Source organism: Perca flavescens, chromosome 11 (genome assembly GCF_004354835.1).
Source record: "Perca flavescens isolate YP-PL-M2 chromosome 11, PFLA_1.0, whole genome shotgun sequence".
In the NCBI taxonomy this organism is placed as follows: Eukaryota; Metazoa; Chordata; class Actinopteri; order Perciformes; family Percidae; genus Perca; species Perca flavescens.
In genome coordinates this window covers 6,738,815-6,758,548 of record NC_041341.1, presented here as the reverse complement: position 1 = coordinate 6,758,548, position 19,734 = coordinate 6,738,815, and the positions used below count along the sequence as shown (strand labels likewise).

The window sequence follows — 19,734 nt, the reverse complement described above, 5'->3', positions numbered from 1 at the left end:
GACAATAAAGGTCTATCAATCTGTCTATCTTGCTAGAAGCATGCTGCGTGCTGATTGGCTCACTGACGCTGATGAGATCTACTCGTTAGGTATTGAAATTGGGTATTGAATGACGAGACGTTTGTTGATTACGTCAGAGGCAGTTCGGTCGGTGTCTAAAAAAGTATTGAATTCGGTACCCGGCCCTATCGAATGGCCACCCGTGTATTGTGAGAGAATCGAATCGGGACAAAAGCCTATCGTCCCAGCCCTGTTTGTTTCTTTGTTTATTTTTATTAACCTTTATTTTAAGAGGAATTAATCCCACTGAGAATCAGAATCTCTTTTTCAAAGGGAGTCCTGGCCAAGACGGCAGTATAATAGTTCCATATTAAAATATACCGGTACAGGGAAAAACCGACAGCTGGCAATTTAACATCATCTCAACATCACCACCAGCAGTGCTCAGTAACAGCACATGTGCATTTAGTACTCAAATGGTCCTTTATCATCATTTTAACCTGTGTCATTGTTGGAAGGTAGTCTAATTTAAGATGATTCTGCGATTTATACCAGGATGAGGGTGCAAAAACTTTAAAGGCACTTTCACCGAAGACAGTTCGCTTTCAGGGGGAATGTCATACATCAGGGGTGTCAAACTCATTTTCCCAGAGGGCCACACTGAAAAAAATAGAATCACACCAAGGGCCAGATATGGAGAGTTTATTGACATGCTTTTGTTACTGCATGTCACTTTTTTACATTTTGGTAGCTTTTTTTCCTCATTTTTGTTGTTTTTGTTCCGACTTTTTTGTGGCTTTCTCAGACATTTCTCACCTTTTTGTAAATCTGTTGCTTTTTCCGACATTTTTGTATGCTTTTTGTTGACACGAAGCCCTACAAAAGTCATCAAAAGCGTTCCTTAGCCATCACAGAATTTAGTAAATCAAGCAAAAACAACAACCTGTTTCTCCCTGAATATGAACACTCTCTGCTTCTTCTGTGGGAATTTCTGATTCTCAGAGTCGGCAAACCTGCCATATTCTGCTTATAATGTCAGGTAATTGCAGTTTAAAAAACACTTCCCTGTGTTTTTGGTTTGGCACACAACTAGGCGGGCCAATTGTGAACCCAAATTGATATACGGGCCGGTTCTAAATCTACAAGGGGCCGGATTTGGCCCACAGGCCTTGAGTTTGACACGTGTCATACATGATTGGCCCATATGATGGAAGATTACATTTCCTGGTGGTGACTTTAGGAGACAGGAGAGAACAGAAGCAAGGAGGCAGTTTACACAGTATAGCCTTAAAAAGAAAACTCTAAGACCAATGCTCCAACCAACGCTCTCATACAAGCTACATTGATGAGTACGAAAACTAGATTTAGTTACAAATCTGAGTGCTGCATGGTGTGCTGAGTCCGGCATTTTCAGAGAAGATCGATTTGCACGCATGTATAAAATATCACCATAATCCAGCCCGGGCCCCTCTGACTCCGTTTGTTTCTGCAGGCCTTGCTGCAGGCCCACGACGTGGTGGCCCACGAGGTTTACAGCGACGAGGCTCTGCGGGTGACGCCCCCCCCCACCTCGCCCTACCTGAACGGAGAGTCGCCCGAGAGCGCCAACGGAGACATGGACCTGGAGAACGTCACCAGGGTGCGCCTGGTCCAGTTCCAGAAGAACACAGATGAGCCAATGGTGCGCAGCTTTCAACATGTTTTTAACTGCACTCTCTCACACTCAGGGTTGGGCAGCGTTTGGATTTGAATGATTCCAATTCCAGTTCCGGTTCTTCCTTTTGATTCCGATTCATATCGATTCTTGATTCTGATTCTCAGCTTTACCTGTACAGCACTGTGCAGCTGTAAGTGCCAGGACTAGCAATGTTGGCTTTAATGCACATGAATATAATCACCCACATAAATACAATGAACATAAAAAAGGAAATAACATAAAACCTCCTGTTACTTTGGCATACTTCATAATAATTTCTTGGAATTATGTCATGTTTCATGCATGTTTTTTCACATTATTTACTATAAATGCCACAAAAAGACTCAAAACACAAAATAGATATGTATGTGACATCTCTATAGTCAAGTGGCTAACGTTATTTTTGAAATTATTGGCCCCAGAGGGATAACCACACCAAATTTGGTGCTTGTATCCACTTGTGAACGATTCCCCCCCTTATCTGCCCCACTATGAGGGGTGGAGGTGAAACGGGTGGCTACCAGAGGGCCCCCAAGAGCGCTTGAGATGTCCCACAATTGAGCTTATAACAGAGCCGGTCTATTTAAAGATAAAGTGTTGCTGCTAATTGGTCCCACATTAGTCTTTAAATGCTTATTTGCACATTATGAGTGCTTAAACTAATATTTACAATACACACGTTGGTTTAGTGCCAAGTACAGTGGCAAAACATTACAAATTGGAAAGTCCCCAAACCAAATCCTGCTTAGGGCCCCCAAAAGTCTTGGGTCGGCCCTGGTCACATGCCTATTTTCACAAATAAGAGGATTGAATCGATTGATTGATTCAGTGGTGGTTTGCAGTTTTACAGCTTTTTCAGCGTAAAACAAAGCCAGACTAGAGCGCTGCTTACTGTGCTCCAAGGCTGCAACACAACAAGCGCCTGGTCGCTACGGAAACCAAAACTTGCGCGTGTTAAATTGGGAAGCGATGAATATGATATGAAACCAAATCCTCCAAACGACTCCAATAAAGAAACGATTCTACTGGAATCGTAATTTTTGAAACGATTTCAAGTAGGAATCGGTTCTCGATGCCCAACCCTGCTCACACTCAGGCCACGATCACACTCGGTGTCTTTTCTTTTACAAGAAAAAGTTGACTAGGGCAGAAAAAAAAAAAGCTGGCAGCGTTTTGGTTCCAATAAAGCAGCCGAGAGCATCTTGTGTTGCTATAACAACAGCTTCTGCCACAGTATCCTAGAGCGCTATATGAGATGAAAGCGGTCCAGTGCCAGAGCGAGTTCCCTGAACAGGAAGCACTCAGTCCTACCATATCACTCGCTGTGCTCCGACACGTTTATCTGTTGGCAGCATCTCCATTTTTTCATGTTGTTATGGAAACGATAGGTCTAACTAAGTGTGTTTTTTTTTTTTTCTTTCAGAATTATTTTTTTTAATATGCGGTTTACTCCGTCGGTTTATAATGTAAAACAGACGCTGGCAAGCTTCAAAAGAAAAAGACGCCAACTGTGAACATATGCGTACTGTACTCTGTGCTTTCCTGTTGAGACCTCATACTGTACGTCCTGTGTCACGGTGCAGGGCATCACGCTGAAGATGAACGAGTCAAACCACTGCATCGTAGCGAGGATAATGCACGGCGGGATGATCCACAGACAAGGTACGCTCTCACAACTCCCAGTTATTCCTAATGTCATATAGGGTGTGGCTTTTTCTGTTGTCACTTGACACTATACATTGAATAGAAAAAGTATGGGCACTTCAGATGCACAGCTATTCCCGTTTGTCACGTTTTCTGGTTTAAATTGGGGGGGTCAGCCTGCACACTCTTAAGCCTTTTGGGCCAAAATGACCCTTGCTTTGTCCTTGAGGCATGTGTTAGCATGTTAGCTTATGTTATCATTTCAGCAAAACACTGGGGAATAACTCTTGACACATCCTGTTAATTAGGCCCCAGTCGATTGTGTGTGTGTGTGTGTGTGTGTCTCTATGTAGGTATGTGTGTGTGTGTCTCTGTGTGTGTGTGTGTGTGTGTGTGTGTGTGTGTGTGTGTGTGTGTGTGTGTGTGTGTGTGTGTGTGTGTGTGTGTGTGTGTGTGTGTGTGTGTGTGTGTGTGTGTCTGTGTGTGTGTGTGTGTGTGTGTGTGTGTGTGTGTGTGTGTGTCTTTGTGTGTGTGTGTGTGTGTGTGTGTGTGTGTGTGTGTGTGTGTGTGTGTGTGTGTGTGTGTGTGTGTGTGTGTGTGTGTGTCTGTATGTGTGTGTGTGTGTGTGTGTCTCTATATGTGTATGTGTGTGTGTCTTTGTGTGGGTAGTTTTTATGCATCTATAATAAAACAAAAACTAAACAAAGACAACACAAAACATACAATTCACCCCTCCCCCCGAATCCACAGCAGGACGTTGCTTAGCTTCCGTGTCGGTACTCCTGCCTGCTTCTCCAAACTGGCGGGTGTGCTGACCTCCATCTACTGTAGCTAACACACTGACTCTGGAGAAGTAGCTCAGACAACCACACTTCATCCCTTTAAACAGGAGACCAAAACACTGGGGGGGTTGCCAGACATTTCAGCAGCTGGTTTGTCTCCCCTCTTGTGTTTGAAGGCAACATTTTCTCTACTGTTTTATCGTGACAGGTAGCATCCTGTTAATTAGGCCCCAGTCGATTTATCGGCTGGTAATTGGAAAGAGAGAGAGCAACAGAGGGTCATGAAATACAGTGAGGCTGTTTAATGAAGAGAAAGGTCTGATTCTCCTCCTCTCTTTCTCCTTTCCTTTCAGGAACGTTGCACGTAGGAGACGAGATCAGGGAGATCAACAGCATCAGCGTGGCCAACCAGACTGTTGAGCAGCTGCAGAAGATGCTGGTGTGTGTGTGTGTGTGTGTGTGTGTGTGTGTGTGTGTACACCTAATCTCTACTGTGTTCAGCAAAATGTTAAACATGCAGACCAATGAAACTCACAATATCTGTGTGCATGTGTGTGTGTGTATTTGTGTCTGTTTGTGTGTGTGTGTGTGTGTGTGTGTGTGTGTGTGTGTGTGTGTGTGTGTGTGTGTGTGTGTGTGTGTGTGTGTGTGTGTGTGTGTGTGTGTGTGTGTGTGTGTGTGTGTGTGTGTCTGTGTGTGTGTGTGTGTGTGTGTGTGTCCCTCTCCACAGAGGGAGATGCGAGGCAGCATCACCTTCAAAATAGTGCCAAGTTACCGGACGCAGGGCTCCTCGTGTGAGGTAACATCTCCTCCTCTTCCTCCTCTCTTCTCTGCTGACTGTGAGCTCCTGTTCTGGTTACTAACTGCTGGCCTGGTTACTGAGCGCGTGTGTGTGTGTAACCCAAGTCCGTTGTGTGTATGGGGTGTGTGTGTGTATGTGTTTTGCTGTGTTTTGCTCGGGCTGGGTCAGATATTCAGCACACCAATTTCCCAACCAAGATACCGGAACCGTCCCTCGCCTCCTCTGATCGTCTGATTCAGGAATGAGCCACGCCTCTCTGTGTGATCCCGTCCTGTTACGCACACTCACACACTACAGGGGTGGACAAAATAACAGAAACACTTTACAGTTCAATTTCTATACAGTTAATACAAGTCTTTCTGTTATTTTGTCCTGAGATGCACATGGTTTACACCAAGGACCACTCACCTACAGTGTAATTTAAGAAAAGCTCATAGTCCACCTCATTGCCACAAACATCGCCCAATATCCCCAAAAAGCCACTGATCCATTTTGTCAGTCGAAAAACAGTCGGCTTCATTGCTGAAGTCCGACCACGCAGAAAAAAGCAGCCAATTCAAATAATAATGTTTGAATGAACACACGAGTTGATTTAATATTTTAAACAACTCGTATCTGCTCCTCACTGTTAGGCTTTGGAGTCGCTGGCATGTTTAAAAAACACACTTTTGAATTTTAATATTAAACAATGATGTTTTACAGTGGACCACCAGTGGTCCACTGACCACTCTTTGAGGAATACTGGTTTACACAAACTCAACAAAATAATAATATGCTTCAAGCCCAGCAGACACGTAAAGTTATCAATTAGCTGGTGTACTTACCGGAGCATTAAAGGGTAATTCAACCTGTTTTTGTGTCTAAGTGACTGATGGGAACAACAGTCTCTGACATTGGTCCAGTGTTAAGAGAGATCGCTGCAGTCGGCGGCCGATAAACAGGCTACAATTTAAGCTAATAGGGCAACTGTCCAGCTTGTATTTACCTTCACAAAAGTGCTCGTTTTGCCTGCAGATTTGATGCAACTTTAACATCAATCTTCGATATTTATCCCAATTATGCTCCGGTGGGAGTTAGCCCTAGACACAGACGGTAACATTAAAAACTTGACTAGGCCTACAAAATGGAGAACAGTGATGGAGCAAGTCAGTAGAGGGAGAGTGAGGTGTTAGACCTAGTTAGCATATGCTCATTAATGTTAGGGGCTGCCATTACACAAACCTTTTGAAATAAAAGCCAAAATGCTGACTTCCTCCATAACCTCCCTAACGTTAGTGCGACAGCGTGCTGCGTCTGATGCCGTTGTTATTGTTCTTTTGCTCATGCGGGACAGTTCGAAACCTCAAACGGTTCACACTGGGATCTGATACATAGGCCACATTTTAAAAGGTCATGTGAACAGCCAAACAATAAAAAATCAGATCTAAGCAAAAAAAAAAAAACTAAGCATTAAGACTTGCGGTGTGAACGTAGCCTAAATGGACGGAGCTCTGCAGCCGAGGCTCCCGGATATCCGAAGCCTCCCTGCCCTTTGTCCCGTACGCTGGAGCAGCTGGAAGGGCATGAAGAGGCCTTTTTGGGACAGAAAGGAAACTTAACTTAATGTACTCTGGCACCAGCCATGTAAAACCTTGTAGTTTAGTAGGATTATTTTGAAATGCATTGATTTTGGACAAACCAGAGCAAAAGATTCTAAAATTGAGACGATATGGTTATTGTGGTCTTCTTTATTTAGGGTGAGACTCAGTGAACCGCTCAGACGTCGCAGCTGTTGCACACCACGGCCTTTTATTTTTGGAAAGTCATACACACAAACCACAGCAATTTGCAATTTTTAGCTGAAGACATAAACCGAGTACATAACTCCATGATAAGACTTTTGAATTAAGACTTTAGAAGCTCTCTCTCTCTCTCTCTACTCATCATTTATGGTCTGCTTATAATTTAGATTTCTGTGTTTCTGAATGTATGCTGAGACTATATTTCAGTTTCCATCTCATCTTCTCCATTCACTGGAGCCATCCTCCACTAAAGACATTCTTAGTCAACTAACACATATACAGTTTTGTTGATTTAATCGACAGATCTTTAAAACGTAAAACGCAGAAATGTTTACCAGAGATGTGCCCATACATTTCTTGGAAATAAATCATTCAGCACGAAAAAAAAATTACTCATCGACTAAAGAGGCGGCAGCCCTTTTTATTTTCACAGTAAAACCTAAAAAGATACAGTCTTTACATTTGAGTTTATCTCTTAAATCGTTCCATCAAACCATTAAAGGTTAATTTAATCCTGAGTTCCCCACAGCAGCAGCACGGCGGCTGTGAGAGCGAGCACAGACCCAGTAAATCCCTGAGGGGTGACAGGGAAAAGTGATGACCTCATGCTCTCTCAGACGAGTATCTAGCGGGAGTCTGCCGCCCCCTTGTGGTCATGTGACGACGTGCAGGGCAGCTGATTGGGTCACTCATGTCTTGTTGACGCGTTTCATTACGTCAGCACTGTGCTGGCTCTCTATTGTGTTCTACAAATGGACCGTTTCATCGCCTCCAGTAGCTGCCCAGGCGCACGCGCTTGTGTGTGTGTGTGTGTGTGTGTGTGTGTGTGTGAGTGCATGTGTGTGTGTGTGTGAGAGAGAGAGAGAGAGAGAGAGAGAGAGAGAGAGAGAGTGCAGAAAGTAAGGCACCCAAAGGTGACTTTTATCAGTTTATGTATTTGTGTGTAGCTGAAGACCCCTTAAGTGACATTTAAATGATTTGTCCCCAATCGAAAGGTTATTAATTCTTTAGGAACAAAAGTAGTTTGAAACTCATTTTAACTAGTGGTTTTTATAATCTGGACAGTCCCGGTAATATATTACACCTACCAGCATCGTTCTAAACCAGGGGTGTCAAACTCAACTTCCCAGAGGGCCACACTGGAAAATAAGAATCACATCAAGGGCCAGACATGTAGAGGTTATTGATAGGCTTTTATTTAATCGAAAAAGTAAAATATATTTGACTTGTCTTATTGCATGTGTCATATAGTCTTCTCACTTACAGTTTGGTCGACATAAAGTCCTAAAGAAGTCAGGAGAAAGTTCCTCAGCCACCATAGAAAAGAAGAGCCCAAATAAATGTCAGCACAAGTGACAAAAGCGTCAGAAAAAGTGACAAAAACTGGGTGGGTCAGAATGTATTGTGAACCTAAATTGATATGCGGGCCGGATCATAATCTGCAAGGGGACACATTTGACACATGTGCTCCAAACCGTTCAGAAAGGGGGTGGTCTCTAAGGGGGGTTGTGGAGATATCATCCCAAAATGTGTGTGTGTGTGTGTGTGTGTGTGTGTGTGTGTGTGTGTGTGTGTGTGTGTGTGTGGCTGCTGCTGACCTGTGTGTCTTATTTCAGAAAGAGTCCCCCAACACCTCCACCAGGCAGTCCCCTGCCAACGGCCACTCCAGCATTAACAGTTCTATCTTGGTAAGGACCCCCCGTCCCGTGCTGTCCCGTTCCGAGAGCACCCACAGCCGATTTCTCTTCCTTTATTCCCCCCCCCGCCCCCCGGTTGCGTCTCATTTTGTCACGTTAATGTATATTATGTCTATGCGTCAGTTGATCCATTTCACATCCGGATTGTGTTTATTTCAGTTTCATTTTTCTTTATTTGCTGTAGTAGTAAAACGAGCAGTAGGCGGCTCACACCGTCCCGTACCGAACCGAAGACCTCCAGAGTCCATCACGTGTCCCCCCCTTGTGTTCGTGTGTTTGAGCCAAAGCCGTGTCCGATATCTCAGTTATCAAATTGGTGTGCCTCATAACGCCTGCTGCGTGCTGAGCCTCATTGCTGACACAACCCGCCCTACAGGGGACGCGCTCCGGTGTGTCCCCGAAAAACCTGACCGGGTTCTGCAGTTCCCTTTTTGTTTGTCCCGCCGAGGCTCCAGACACACACACACACACTGTGCTGGTGGTGCTGATGCTGCTTTGCTTGCTCTTTGCTTGCTAGAGTTGCTCCACATGACGACGGATGACAGTTACTCTGACGATGTCTCTTTGTTTTTATTTTTTATTTTTTTTCCCAACGGAAGATTATTGCTGCCATGTCGGAAATAGCAAAACCATATCTGCATCACGTTATTATGTGAAAGCTTTACTGTAATAGGGATGTTTTTCACGTTTTCACTTGATGTTTTTTTTAGATTGTAAAGCAGATATTTTCATGTTTGAACAAAATATTTGTACTTTTTAAGAAGATATGTTTAAACAAGACATTTTCATGTTTAAATAAGAAATGTTCATGTTTTAACAAGATATTTTCAATTTTAAACAAAATATTTGTACTTTTTAAGAAGATATTTCATGTTTAATCATGTTTAACCAAGACATTTTAATTTTTAAACAAGAAATGTTCATGTTTAAACAAAATATTTGTACTTTTTAAGAAGATATTTCATGTTTTAACAAGATATTTGTACTTTATAAGAACATATTTCATGTTTTGACAAGATATTTTGATGTTTTAACAAGACATTTTCATATTATTACAACCTACAATCCTATCAAGTTGTAACAAGACATTTTTCTTGTTATTACTATACACTATCACGTTATAACGTGAAAAGTTTCACATTATAAGAAATAAAATCACGTTATTACATGAAACTTATACACACACTATACACACTATAACGTGATACTGATACATATTTCTTTTTCCGGCTTGGCCGCAAAATACTTACTTTTTTTTTTTTGCTAGAGCAGAAGCTAGATTGCCGATGGATGTGCACGCGTGGTTTCAGATCTCAAAAGAACGTGACTGTTTTGAAGTGTGATGTTTAATGTTGCCTAACCGTGTCTCTCTGTCGCCGACGGTTTGCCTCCCCAGGACCTGCCGTCCACCATTCAGCCCAAGGGTCGACAGGTGAATAACACTCTCTCACTCACCTGTAACCTCCTTACACAGCGCTTGCACCCCTCCCCTTTTATCAGGGTTTCTGCAGGTTTCACCAAGTCAAATTTAAGACCTTTTTTTAAGACCATAATGAATGAAATTTAAGACCAATATCACGACAGTCAGATGTCAGAGTCCGGAAACATCATCTGAAACGATTCCATGAGAGGGGAAAATGTAGCAGAAGATATTCGCTTTTAAACCAAAACGTAGAAATGTAAATGTAGCCTGGGTCTACTACAAGATGCGTAACATTTAAATTCTTTAATATACACACACAATAAAAGGTTGCAGCTGTTCGGCTGTTGGCGAACCAAAGAGAGGAGCAGACAGGATGCATCTGCAGGGTGTTTTGGGGAATTTGATGTGATTGTTTTGGAGAACATAATGCTTCCCTTCAAATGCAAGAGGGTATTATTGCAAATGCATCTGTGTGTGTGTGTGTGTGTGTGTGTGTGTGTGTGTGTGTGTGTGTGTGTGTGTGTGTGTGTGTGTGTGTGTGTGTGTGTGTGTGTGTGTGTGTGTGTGTGTGTGTGTGTATGCATGCCCAGCTGGTAAAGGAAGCCAAAGATACAGACCAGTTGCACACACACCTCTTCATGATCAGGGCTTTAAATTAACTTTTGTGCTCACCAGCCAACATGGCTAGGACATTTTTAAAGTTGCCAGCCTATTAGCTTTTCCACTAGCCAATTTTTTTTTCCCAGGGAAAATAAAGCAGATAATGAGTGCTGCTGAATACATTTAAGCATCCATATTTCTTGATGTGTTTGGGTTGATGGTTGGTTGATTAAATATAAACATTTACATTTAATTTACTCTTGAAAAATATCTCATCATCGCATTTCTTCCGCCCCCCTAACTAACTTTACTACTTAATTTCAGCTCCTCTGGTTTGTTTTGCGCAGTTCCGTTCGTTTTCAAGCCAAACACCCACCAAACCGCCTGAAAACAGACCAGTCTTGTCTTGTTCGCTTCATTCATCACCGGCCAAACTGCCGATCCCAGAAGGCTTGTATCACGTGGACGCGCCGACAGTTTTTTTGGTACCAGTACTTGTGTGTTTTCGTTTTTCCACTGCAGGTGGAATCCCTCAGGGTAGGCAGGATGCTCAGCTGATGCCCGTAGCGATGCCGAATGAAACTACCGTGCGGTCATTTTTGAACGCGACACTCTCTGAATCTTTTTATCGGCAACCAAACAGAGGGACGTCTGCACTTCGTCACTTGGACGCCGTAGTTTTGCGGGCAGGGTTTAAAATTAGCACCACCTACCTGCCAAATGCTGGTAAAATATGCAAGTGCAAGTAGCTGGAAGATTTGCTTCACTCACCAGCCCAAAAAACAATAGTAATCTATTGAGTGGCTGGTCAAATTTGAACATTCACTATAGCCGTTTGGCTGGTGGAAGAAAAAGTTAATTTTGGACCCTGTTTGCCGGCAGCCATTTTTATAAATCTGGGTTGAGTGAATGAAGAAATTGCAGACGCTGTTGACTGTAGCTTGGCTATTAAAAAATGGCGGGTTTGTGCAGTAGTCTCGCTTTGCCAGACCTTCCTCTTCTTCCTGCGGAGGAAGGTCATTCCGGGACTGGAGAAAAATGTGCTCTGGTTTATTGGCATTTCTTTAAACCAATCACAATCGTCTTGGGACGGAGCCGCGGTGCCTCTGCAAAATAGCCTCGGTTGTTTTGGTGGAACGTGTGTACGTTCAAAATTGCGACAGAAAACTCAGATTGGACAGATAGTCTAGCTAGCTGTCTGGATTTACCCTGCAGAGATCTGAGGAGCAGTTAACCATAGTCCTCACAAATCCACCGAGGTTAGAACGCCAACACAAAGAAAGAGGAAGGTAATGGACCTCGGTTGAAAAGACATGCATCCGGCAGAATTTCCTACGGCACTGGAGCAATCCCGGTAGTGGAACGTCGTGGATATAAACTACCCCGTGAGTGACGGTTCTCTCTGAACAATCAGTGGTCTGCAGTGTTTTAACTCCACCTTGTAGAATCGGCTCAGCTTGATTAGAACCTTGAACGAGGAGGTACCTTAAAAAAAGTACAAGGTGCTATCCACAACTTACACAAAATAACCGTTCTAATGTGAAAAAACTAAACTGAACTGAACTGGGTGGAAACGCGTCTTTACTTACTGACATACTGCAAGAAAACTAAACAATAAAACCCAAGATAGGGTCCCAGCTCACGTTTCTGGAACTGAGTTCTTATGAAAACCTCTACTTGTGTGTTCTTACAGTGATATTAAAGGGAATACACTGACTCAATATGTGTGGCTGCCGTTTGTGTCATCCGCCTGACAGTGTAGCCCTTCACTTCCAACTGTTTGGTAATAACGGCACAGGCATTGTTGAACCCTGCAGAGTCTAGAGATTATACCCTAACCACTGATCCCCAGTCAAATATCAATTTATGGGGAACTTCTACCTCAAGCCATGTAGAATCGTGTGTCTGTATAACAATCCCCCAAAACGGTCATCTCATCCCATCACTGTTTTTGTGTTGCAGGGTTCAAAATTAACTTGTTGGTCCATCAGCCAATTGGCTATAGTGAATGTTCAAATTTTACCAGCCACTCAAAAGATTACAATAGGTTTTTTTTGGCTGGTGAGTGAAGAAAATCTACCAGCCACTTGCATATTTTACCAACATTTGGCTGGTAGATGGTGCTAATTTTAAACCATGTGGGTGCACTAGGGCTGCAACTAACGATTAATCAATTATTTGTTTGAAAAATGTGGATCAGTGTTTCCCAAAAGCCAGTCATCTTGGGCTTTGGGAAACACTGATTGCACACTTTTAACTGGGAAAGTCTAGAGCAACAAAGATTAATCGATTAGTTGTCAATTATTAAATTAATCGACAACTATTTTGATATAGTAATCTGTCTCGATTAATCGTTTAGAGTTTGGTCCATAAAAATCTCAGAAAATGGTGAAACATCAGTGTCAAGACGACGTCCTCAAATGTCTCGTTTTGTCCACAACTCAAATATATTCACTATACTGTCACAGAGGAGAGAAGAAACTAGAACAATATTCACATTTAAGAAGCTGGAATCACAGATTTGTTTTCAAACCGATTAATCGATTATCAAAATAGTTGGCAGTTACTTTAATAGTTGACATCTAATCGGTTGATCTTTGCGGCTCTGGTGTGCACCTTCCTGACACATACATATCATCAGTGTCCTCTGAAATAATCCGACATTACCCACCCAACATCTTACTATCTCATCTTTTAATGTGGCCTCGGAGGATCTTGTGATTGTACCGACAGGCGATCCTGCCAGCAGAGGGCAGCCGAGCCAAGGCGGGCAGCCAGCCTCTCAGTTGGCACAGCTTGTTCTCAGTGTCCTTAAATTGACTCGTAGTTTATAAAAGGTTTGACAGGACTTAAATATTTAAAGTGTTATGAGGGTTAGACTACTTTCTGTCGCTCCAAAAGAGGAGTTGTACCTCGTTGTCCTGTCTCACCACCATCAACCCCCACCCCCCCACCCCCCCACCCCCAACCTTCCTCCCCCTCCACCAAGCTCGCCCACCATACTGCTGTTCAGACATTGCATAGCCGTTTCTGCTGCATGATGTGTGTGATGCTTTCAAATCCTAGATTGTATCCAGACCTCCAATCAAGGACAAAATGTCTGTAAAGGTAAGAGAGAGCCTCTCCCATCCCCTCCCAAAAACAACCCGAAAACACGTCTACACTTTTTGTCCCAGACGCTTTTCAACCGATCACTTTCACGCGCCAAGTGTCAACCGTAAATCGGCAACAAACAAACATCTGTGTGGTTAAAAATGGAATAAAGCAGGATAATGACTGTTGTTTTTGTACTAACGGACACATAGACAATGCCTGTGCCGTAATTACCAGTGTGTTGCAAGGCTCATTAAAAGCCTCAGCAGTGTCTGGAGAAAGCCCTTCCTTGGAAACCATTTTCCAACCTGGCAACCACAAAACATAACAGACCCCCCGAGAGTCCACTGCTCATTACTTCAGCTGCCATGATATGCAAAAGTGAACCATCTAGCCACTCTTATCTTCCTCGTCGTCTGGTCAATTTCTCTTTTTTTAACCTTCCTCCGTACCTCTCCCAACACTCGCATCACTTGCCTCTTTCAGTTGACACGCCACTGCCTATTTCACAAACCCTAGTCTCGAATTTGCACATGTACGTCTTCCACAGCAATCCCACCAATCGGTCCCAAAACGTCCCAGTTAGAGAGGAAATGCCCTAAACGTATTCTTTGTAAATCTTCACAATCGTTCACCGAAAGCACCAAGCAGGCCTGCCTTGTTGCACCATCCAACTGTTCTTCAAACCATTTTTAGCGTGTAGCTCGCTAGCTCGAAGTTTGTTGTCGTTTCTCGAAACCAAGGGATTTTGAGAACGGCAACACAGAGAGAGCGGAAGGGGCCTGACATCCAGATGTCAGGCTTTATCCTTTAAATGTACTTCCGTTGATCCAGTCTACACAAATGCCCCCACCACCGGCATTCATCTCGTAGTCAGCTGCGTCCCCTTAACATCTGCGCTTTCTGCCACAGATCTACGTGAGGGCTCAGTTCGAATACGACCCCTCCAAAGACGAACTCATCCCCTGCAAGGAGGCCGGCATTCGCTTCCAGGTGGGCGACATCATCCAGATCATCTCCAAGGACGACCACAACTGGTGGCAGGGCAAACTGGAGAACACCAAGAACGGCACAGCGGGCCTCATCCCGTCGCCAGAGCTGCAGGAGTGGTGAGAGGGAAAAAATACACACTGATTATAGCAATTAGACGAGGGTACACGGAGTTCAACCTTAAGGTTTTTGTCATTGTTTTTTTTTTTCTTTCACTTTGGGCAAGTGAAAAAAAAATCTACTTGCCCGAAGACAATTTTTACTGGCCCCTATACAAATTGTTGTCTTTTTCCAAAGAAAAAAATAGTTCGAAAGAACATTTTTAAACATATAACCCTTGTGTTGTCTTCCTGTCAACCATGAAAAACAGTGGCTTTTTTCAGTTTTTTCTTTTTAATTAAATTTTTAATTGAACTTTTTTTTTCGACATTTTTATTACTTTTTCTGACATTTAGTCACATTTTTCCAACATGTCACTTTTACAATGTTTCAGGCGCTCTTTTTGGTGCTTTTTCATACTTTTTTTGTGTTTTCTTGCGGTGTTTTTGACGTTATTGTTTCATCTTTTTTGTCGTTTTTCTCAACAATTTGTCCTTTATTTATTTTTAACATTTTCGGCGCTTATTTCGACGTCCCATATTGTCTGATACAAAAAAAAAAACTTTGAAAACGAGTCAAATTCAACCCGCAGACAACATGAGGGTTAAACAAACGTTGAACATAACCTGTCGAAAAATGTCCAAAAGAAACGTAGAAAAAAAAAGGAAGAAAAACTCAAAAGCATCAAAAGTGTAATTCTTTTCCCGAAAAAAAATCAAAAGCATATCAAGCACCAAGTCAATAATTGATCAGGCAATGAAACGTTCAAATCATTCAATAGGCGTTCTCCGACGGGTGAAAGAGAACAATAACGTCGTTTATGACACGGGATGCCGTAACGGGTGGGTGGGTCGTTATATTTACTTGCCCGATGTGGGGTTTTGCTTGCCCCGGGTCATCGGGCAACTCTTACGGTTGAACCCTGGTACATAGAAACCATTCCTCCACATTAGTAGGGGGTGGGAATCACCAGAGGCCCCAAGATACCATATTATTGTGATTTTAGATTTTAGTTCTGCCAAATATTACAAGTTATTACCTTTTTTCAACTTCAAATGAGGTCCCTAAATGAAAACTTTGACTCCAGAGGAGGACAGACTTTGTAGCAAAAAATTGAGAATATGGTCAATTTTTTATTTTACTGTCCTGTCTATGAGGACTCTATGTATGATTTCTTCTGGCTGGATGATTATTAAAAAATTGAGTTGTGCTTGGAGAAAGGAGCCTTTTTTGTAGCAGATTCTATTTGCCAAGCTCTGGAGAGATCGAGCTGTAAAAATAACTTCTCATTTTGTGAAACGTAATGAAATATTTGAACACTGGAACTGACATTTTGGGGTCTTATAAATCCATGAGGGTTGGGCACTTTGTATGCAAGACACAGAAAAAAAAAAACTCAATCATGTTGTGCTAACCCTGATACGTTGAGAACCTGAAATCACCACGACCACTCTCCTCCACAATAATCAAAACTGTTTTTTCTGTCGGTTTTTTTCCGATGTTTTTGTGGCTTTTTTCAAAGTTTCTGTTGCCTTTTTGAGGGTTTTGTTTAAAAGTTTGTGTTGTTTTTTCCAACATTTGGCATTTTTGCTGCTCTTTTCGAGTGTTTTTGCAAGGTTTTTGACGCTTCTTTCATTGTTTTGTCTCTTCTTTCAACAAGTTTTTGTCACTTTTTTCAATCCATGCAGACATGTCCCGAGATAGTTGGAGATCTCTACCTCCCCAATGTTGAAACCCAAAGTTACGCCCTTGCCTCCACATCTATAATCCTTCAGCTCAACACTGAACCTGACCCTCTTTGTGTCTTTGTGTTAGGCGAGTGGCTTGTATAGCCATGGAGAAGACCAAGCAGGAGCAGCAGGCCAGCTGCACCTGGTTTGGCAAGAAGAAGAAGCAGTACAAAGACAAGTATTTGGCAAAGCACAACGCAGGTACACCACTCACTCACGCACACACACACACACACACACACACACACACACACACACACACACACACACACACACACACACGCGCGCACACACAAGTTCATAATCACATGCATGTGCACGCAAAACAACGGGCTGCAGACATCTCAGTGCATGTATACATTTTACATAGCGTTCACACGAGTGTGAGAGCATGTGTGTGTGTGTGTGTGTGTGTGTGCATGTCTGTAGGTGGAACTTGTGTGTAACAGGATCTTGTAGCTTTCATCTTCTGTAGCAGAGCCTCGGCAGGAATGACAGGAAGAGATGCCGGCGTAGCAGAAATCTTATACGAGCACACGGCCGATTTAAGGAAATGTGGGCTGCTCACTGATACGTACACCAGGTTCCAGCCGGAAAACCTCTGCATTTTCAGGGCATAGGTTTAAAAGACAAGCCTGCTTCTTTCTGTTTGCTCTAAGTTGTGACGCAGAATAGATTTTGCCGAGGGCTGTGCAATTATTTAAATTTATATCGTGATTTTGATTCGCATGTTATGACCACACAGTGATGTATCAACAGTTAACAACAACAACAGCATATAGGGACAGAGCGCAGCACGTCATACTGTGAAAGCAACGGCCATCGGGGGTCTCCAATGACTTGTATTGAGTGAAGGTTTCCTCCTCGTCTATTCCGTCTGCTAGCAAACAACAGAAACATGCCTAAAAGCTGCTGTGTGATTATATCAACTACCAACAATGTAAACAACCCAGAACTTACCTTTCTGTCATATTTGACCCTATGTTAGAACTACATGAAGCAGGTCATTAAAATAAAAATCCAGCTCCTCTGGCTCCACCTACAGCCTGTAGTGGGATTTGCAAAAAATCCACCGTTCACTGTTCAGATTCACTAATCAGGGCCAGTGGGGGTGTCTGACTGCGTGTCAATCACTGCTTATGCACACGCATTCATTCTCCCTTGTGGGAGGAGGGGCTTAGAAGACCATTTTGGGTTTTAGCGGAAAGGGGGGGAGGGACTGAGAAGTTGCCGATGTTCAAATTTTTTCCTGGATCTTCACAATCCTACCTACAGCACCTTTAAGTTTTTATGAGCCTGGTTCTCCTTCTCCATAAATAACATGAAATCAAGGAGAGGGTTAACTTTTCCTGCTCCAGATCTCCCACCGTGGTCAGAAAGAACAGGGGAGACCCTTTGTTTCTCTCACTAGGACTCTAGAGTCGCTACTCACTCTGAAGATAATCACCATTACTCTCTCTACTACAAACTACACACACACCAGCCCTGCTATTCTCTTAAGCATGATTTATTTACCATCAAATATCCAAATGTTAGTTTTAAGCTAACTATCACTGTGTTAGTTAAGCTAACACACGTTACGTCGGACATAACGTTAGCTTAGTGTCTCACCGTTCTCTCTGCTGATTTCCACTCTTGTCTTCATTAAAGTTTTTCAGGTCGGCAGCTTATAAAAACTTAAATTCTGGGTTATTTACCCTGTTGGTAGTTGATATCACCACACAGCCGCTTTTAGGCATGTTTCTGTTGGTTGCTAGCAAACGTAATTGACGAGGTGGAAACCTTCACTCATTACAAGTCAGTCGAGAGCCGAGAGTTGTTCCCCTTCCGGTGGGCGCGGGACTTAAACGTGCTCTGTCTCTATTGTCCATATCCATATTTATCCATCTCCATTGCTGCCACTGTGCACAGCTGCCCAGCGGTTGTGTCTTGCTGTTTGTGTGTAACATTTTTGTAATTCTGCTGTTGAAACCAAACCATGTTATGACCCCTCCTCCTGTTCATCTCTCTCGCTTTCTCCTACTGAACGGCCTCTGTGCATGTAAGTAACAACCAGTGACGGCAACAAACTCCTCTCTTCTCTTCTGCTCTCTCTCTTCTCTTCTCTCAGTTTACTTTATTAACCCTGTAGATTGAATCAACTGTCCATGCCAGCGTTTCAGTTTAGTTTCTGTTGATTTGGTCGTAAAACAACAGAAGGCTGAGATAAAACTGAAACCACGTAGCTTAGTTTGTGTGTTTCAGATAGTGTGTGCTGTGACCAAACATGGATTTTCTAATCCATGTTTGGTCAACTGTGCTCATTAGCAGACCCAGAAGACACTGAGTATGTTCAGTATGTTTACATGCACACTAATATTCCACCAAGATTCTCAATATGACATTAATCCTAATTTTATACGGGTTATGTAAACAGTTTATTCTATTAGTACGCAGCGCATTCAGAATCTGCGTCTCAGTCAGGGTTTTTTACTGCAGTTTGTGACAGTTTACGGCCTCTTGCCTGTTTACGGTTTACAGTCAGCTCTGCGCGTTGCCATGGTTGTTGAACCAGCCAACAGTTTGCAGGACTGCGGTAGAGATGCGTTATTATGGATCCTACGTAACTTCTAGGCAAGTCCCGCCCTAAGAAGCAGCCCGATTGGTTGGGGTTAGGCATTGACCTGGAGTGGTTAAGGTTAGGATAGCCGATTGGTCAGGGGATAGGACCTGAACACATCGGGTTCCGTTACCTTGTGTAAGCATTAGGGCTGCCACCTCTTAGTCGACTAATCGGTCGTTTTGGTCTTAGTCGACTAAGATTTCTTTAGTCGATTAGTCATTTTTTTATGCTTATTCATGCTTAATTACTTATTACCAAGAAACTTCTGAGCTCATTTATGGTAAACACAAGATTTAAAGTGGTGCTTTTGCAGGATTAATTGTGGAGAAACTCAGTTTTACAGATGGTTAATTAACTACATTTATATTCTGCTTTTCTGGTCTTAACCACCTCTCAAAGCGCACAGCTCTGTCAATTAAATCAACTAATCGTATTGTCGACAAAATCGTATAAGTGTTAGTCGACTAAGAATTTCTTTAGTCGAGGACAGCCCTAGTAAGCATCGATGCCTGGCCAATAGTAGCATGTGAATGCAATTGAAGGGTGCGTCCCTCCTAGAAGTTGCGTGGGTTCCATAGTAACGTGGTAGAGATGCCCGGCCGAAAGAAAAGAAGGAGAAACAAAGCTAGTTTTAAACATTATCAAAGACTTGGATATCAACAGGTTTTTGGATAAGAGCAAACACAAGGAGGTTGAAGTAAAGAAAGAGGGACGCTGTGTTCGCACGCCCCAACGAGACCTTTTGCACAGTTGCAAGTAAACGGGAACATTAGTGGAATTTCCTCTTTCGTGATC

At 42.9% G+C, this 19,734-nt stretch overlaps 1 protein-coding gene across 7 annotated transcripts in view; it reads left to right on the top strand.

Annotated features, from left to right (window-relative positions):
* Nucleotides 1-19,734, top strand: part of caska (calcium/calmodulin-dependent serine protein kinase a) — a 199,954-nt gene that overhangs the window by 171,101 nt on the left and 9,119 nt on the right. For 2 of the 7 annotated variants that reach the window (XM_028590364.1, XM_028590366.1), the window contains 9 exons: nucleotides 1,493-1,681; nucleotides 3,280-3,358; nucleotides 4,476-4,561; nucleotides 4,853-4,921; nucleotides 8,322-8,393; nucleotides 9,799-9,834; nucleotides 13,492-13,533; nucleotides 14,431-14,627; nucleotides 16,423-16,538. In XM_028590364.1, the coding sequence (XP_028446165.1) occupies nucleotides 1,493-1,681; nucleotides 3,280-3,358; nucleotides 4,476-4,561; nucleotides 4,853-4,921; nucleotides 8,322-8,393; nucleotides 9,799-9,834; nucleotides 13,492-13,533; nucleotides 14,431-14,627; nucleotides 16,423-16,538 (886 nt within the window). The remainder of the gene's footprint in view (nucleotides 1-1,492; nucleotides 1,682-3,279; nucleotides 3,359-4,475; nucleotides 4,562-4,852; nucleotides 4,922-8,321; nucleotides 8,394-9,798; nucleotides 9,835-13,491; nucleotides 13,534-14,430; nucleotides 14,628-16,422; nucleotides 16,539-19,734) is intronic. The other 5 variants (XM_028590365.1, XM_028590368.1, XM_028590370.1 and 2 more) reach the window with 3 other exon arrangements.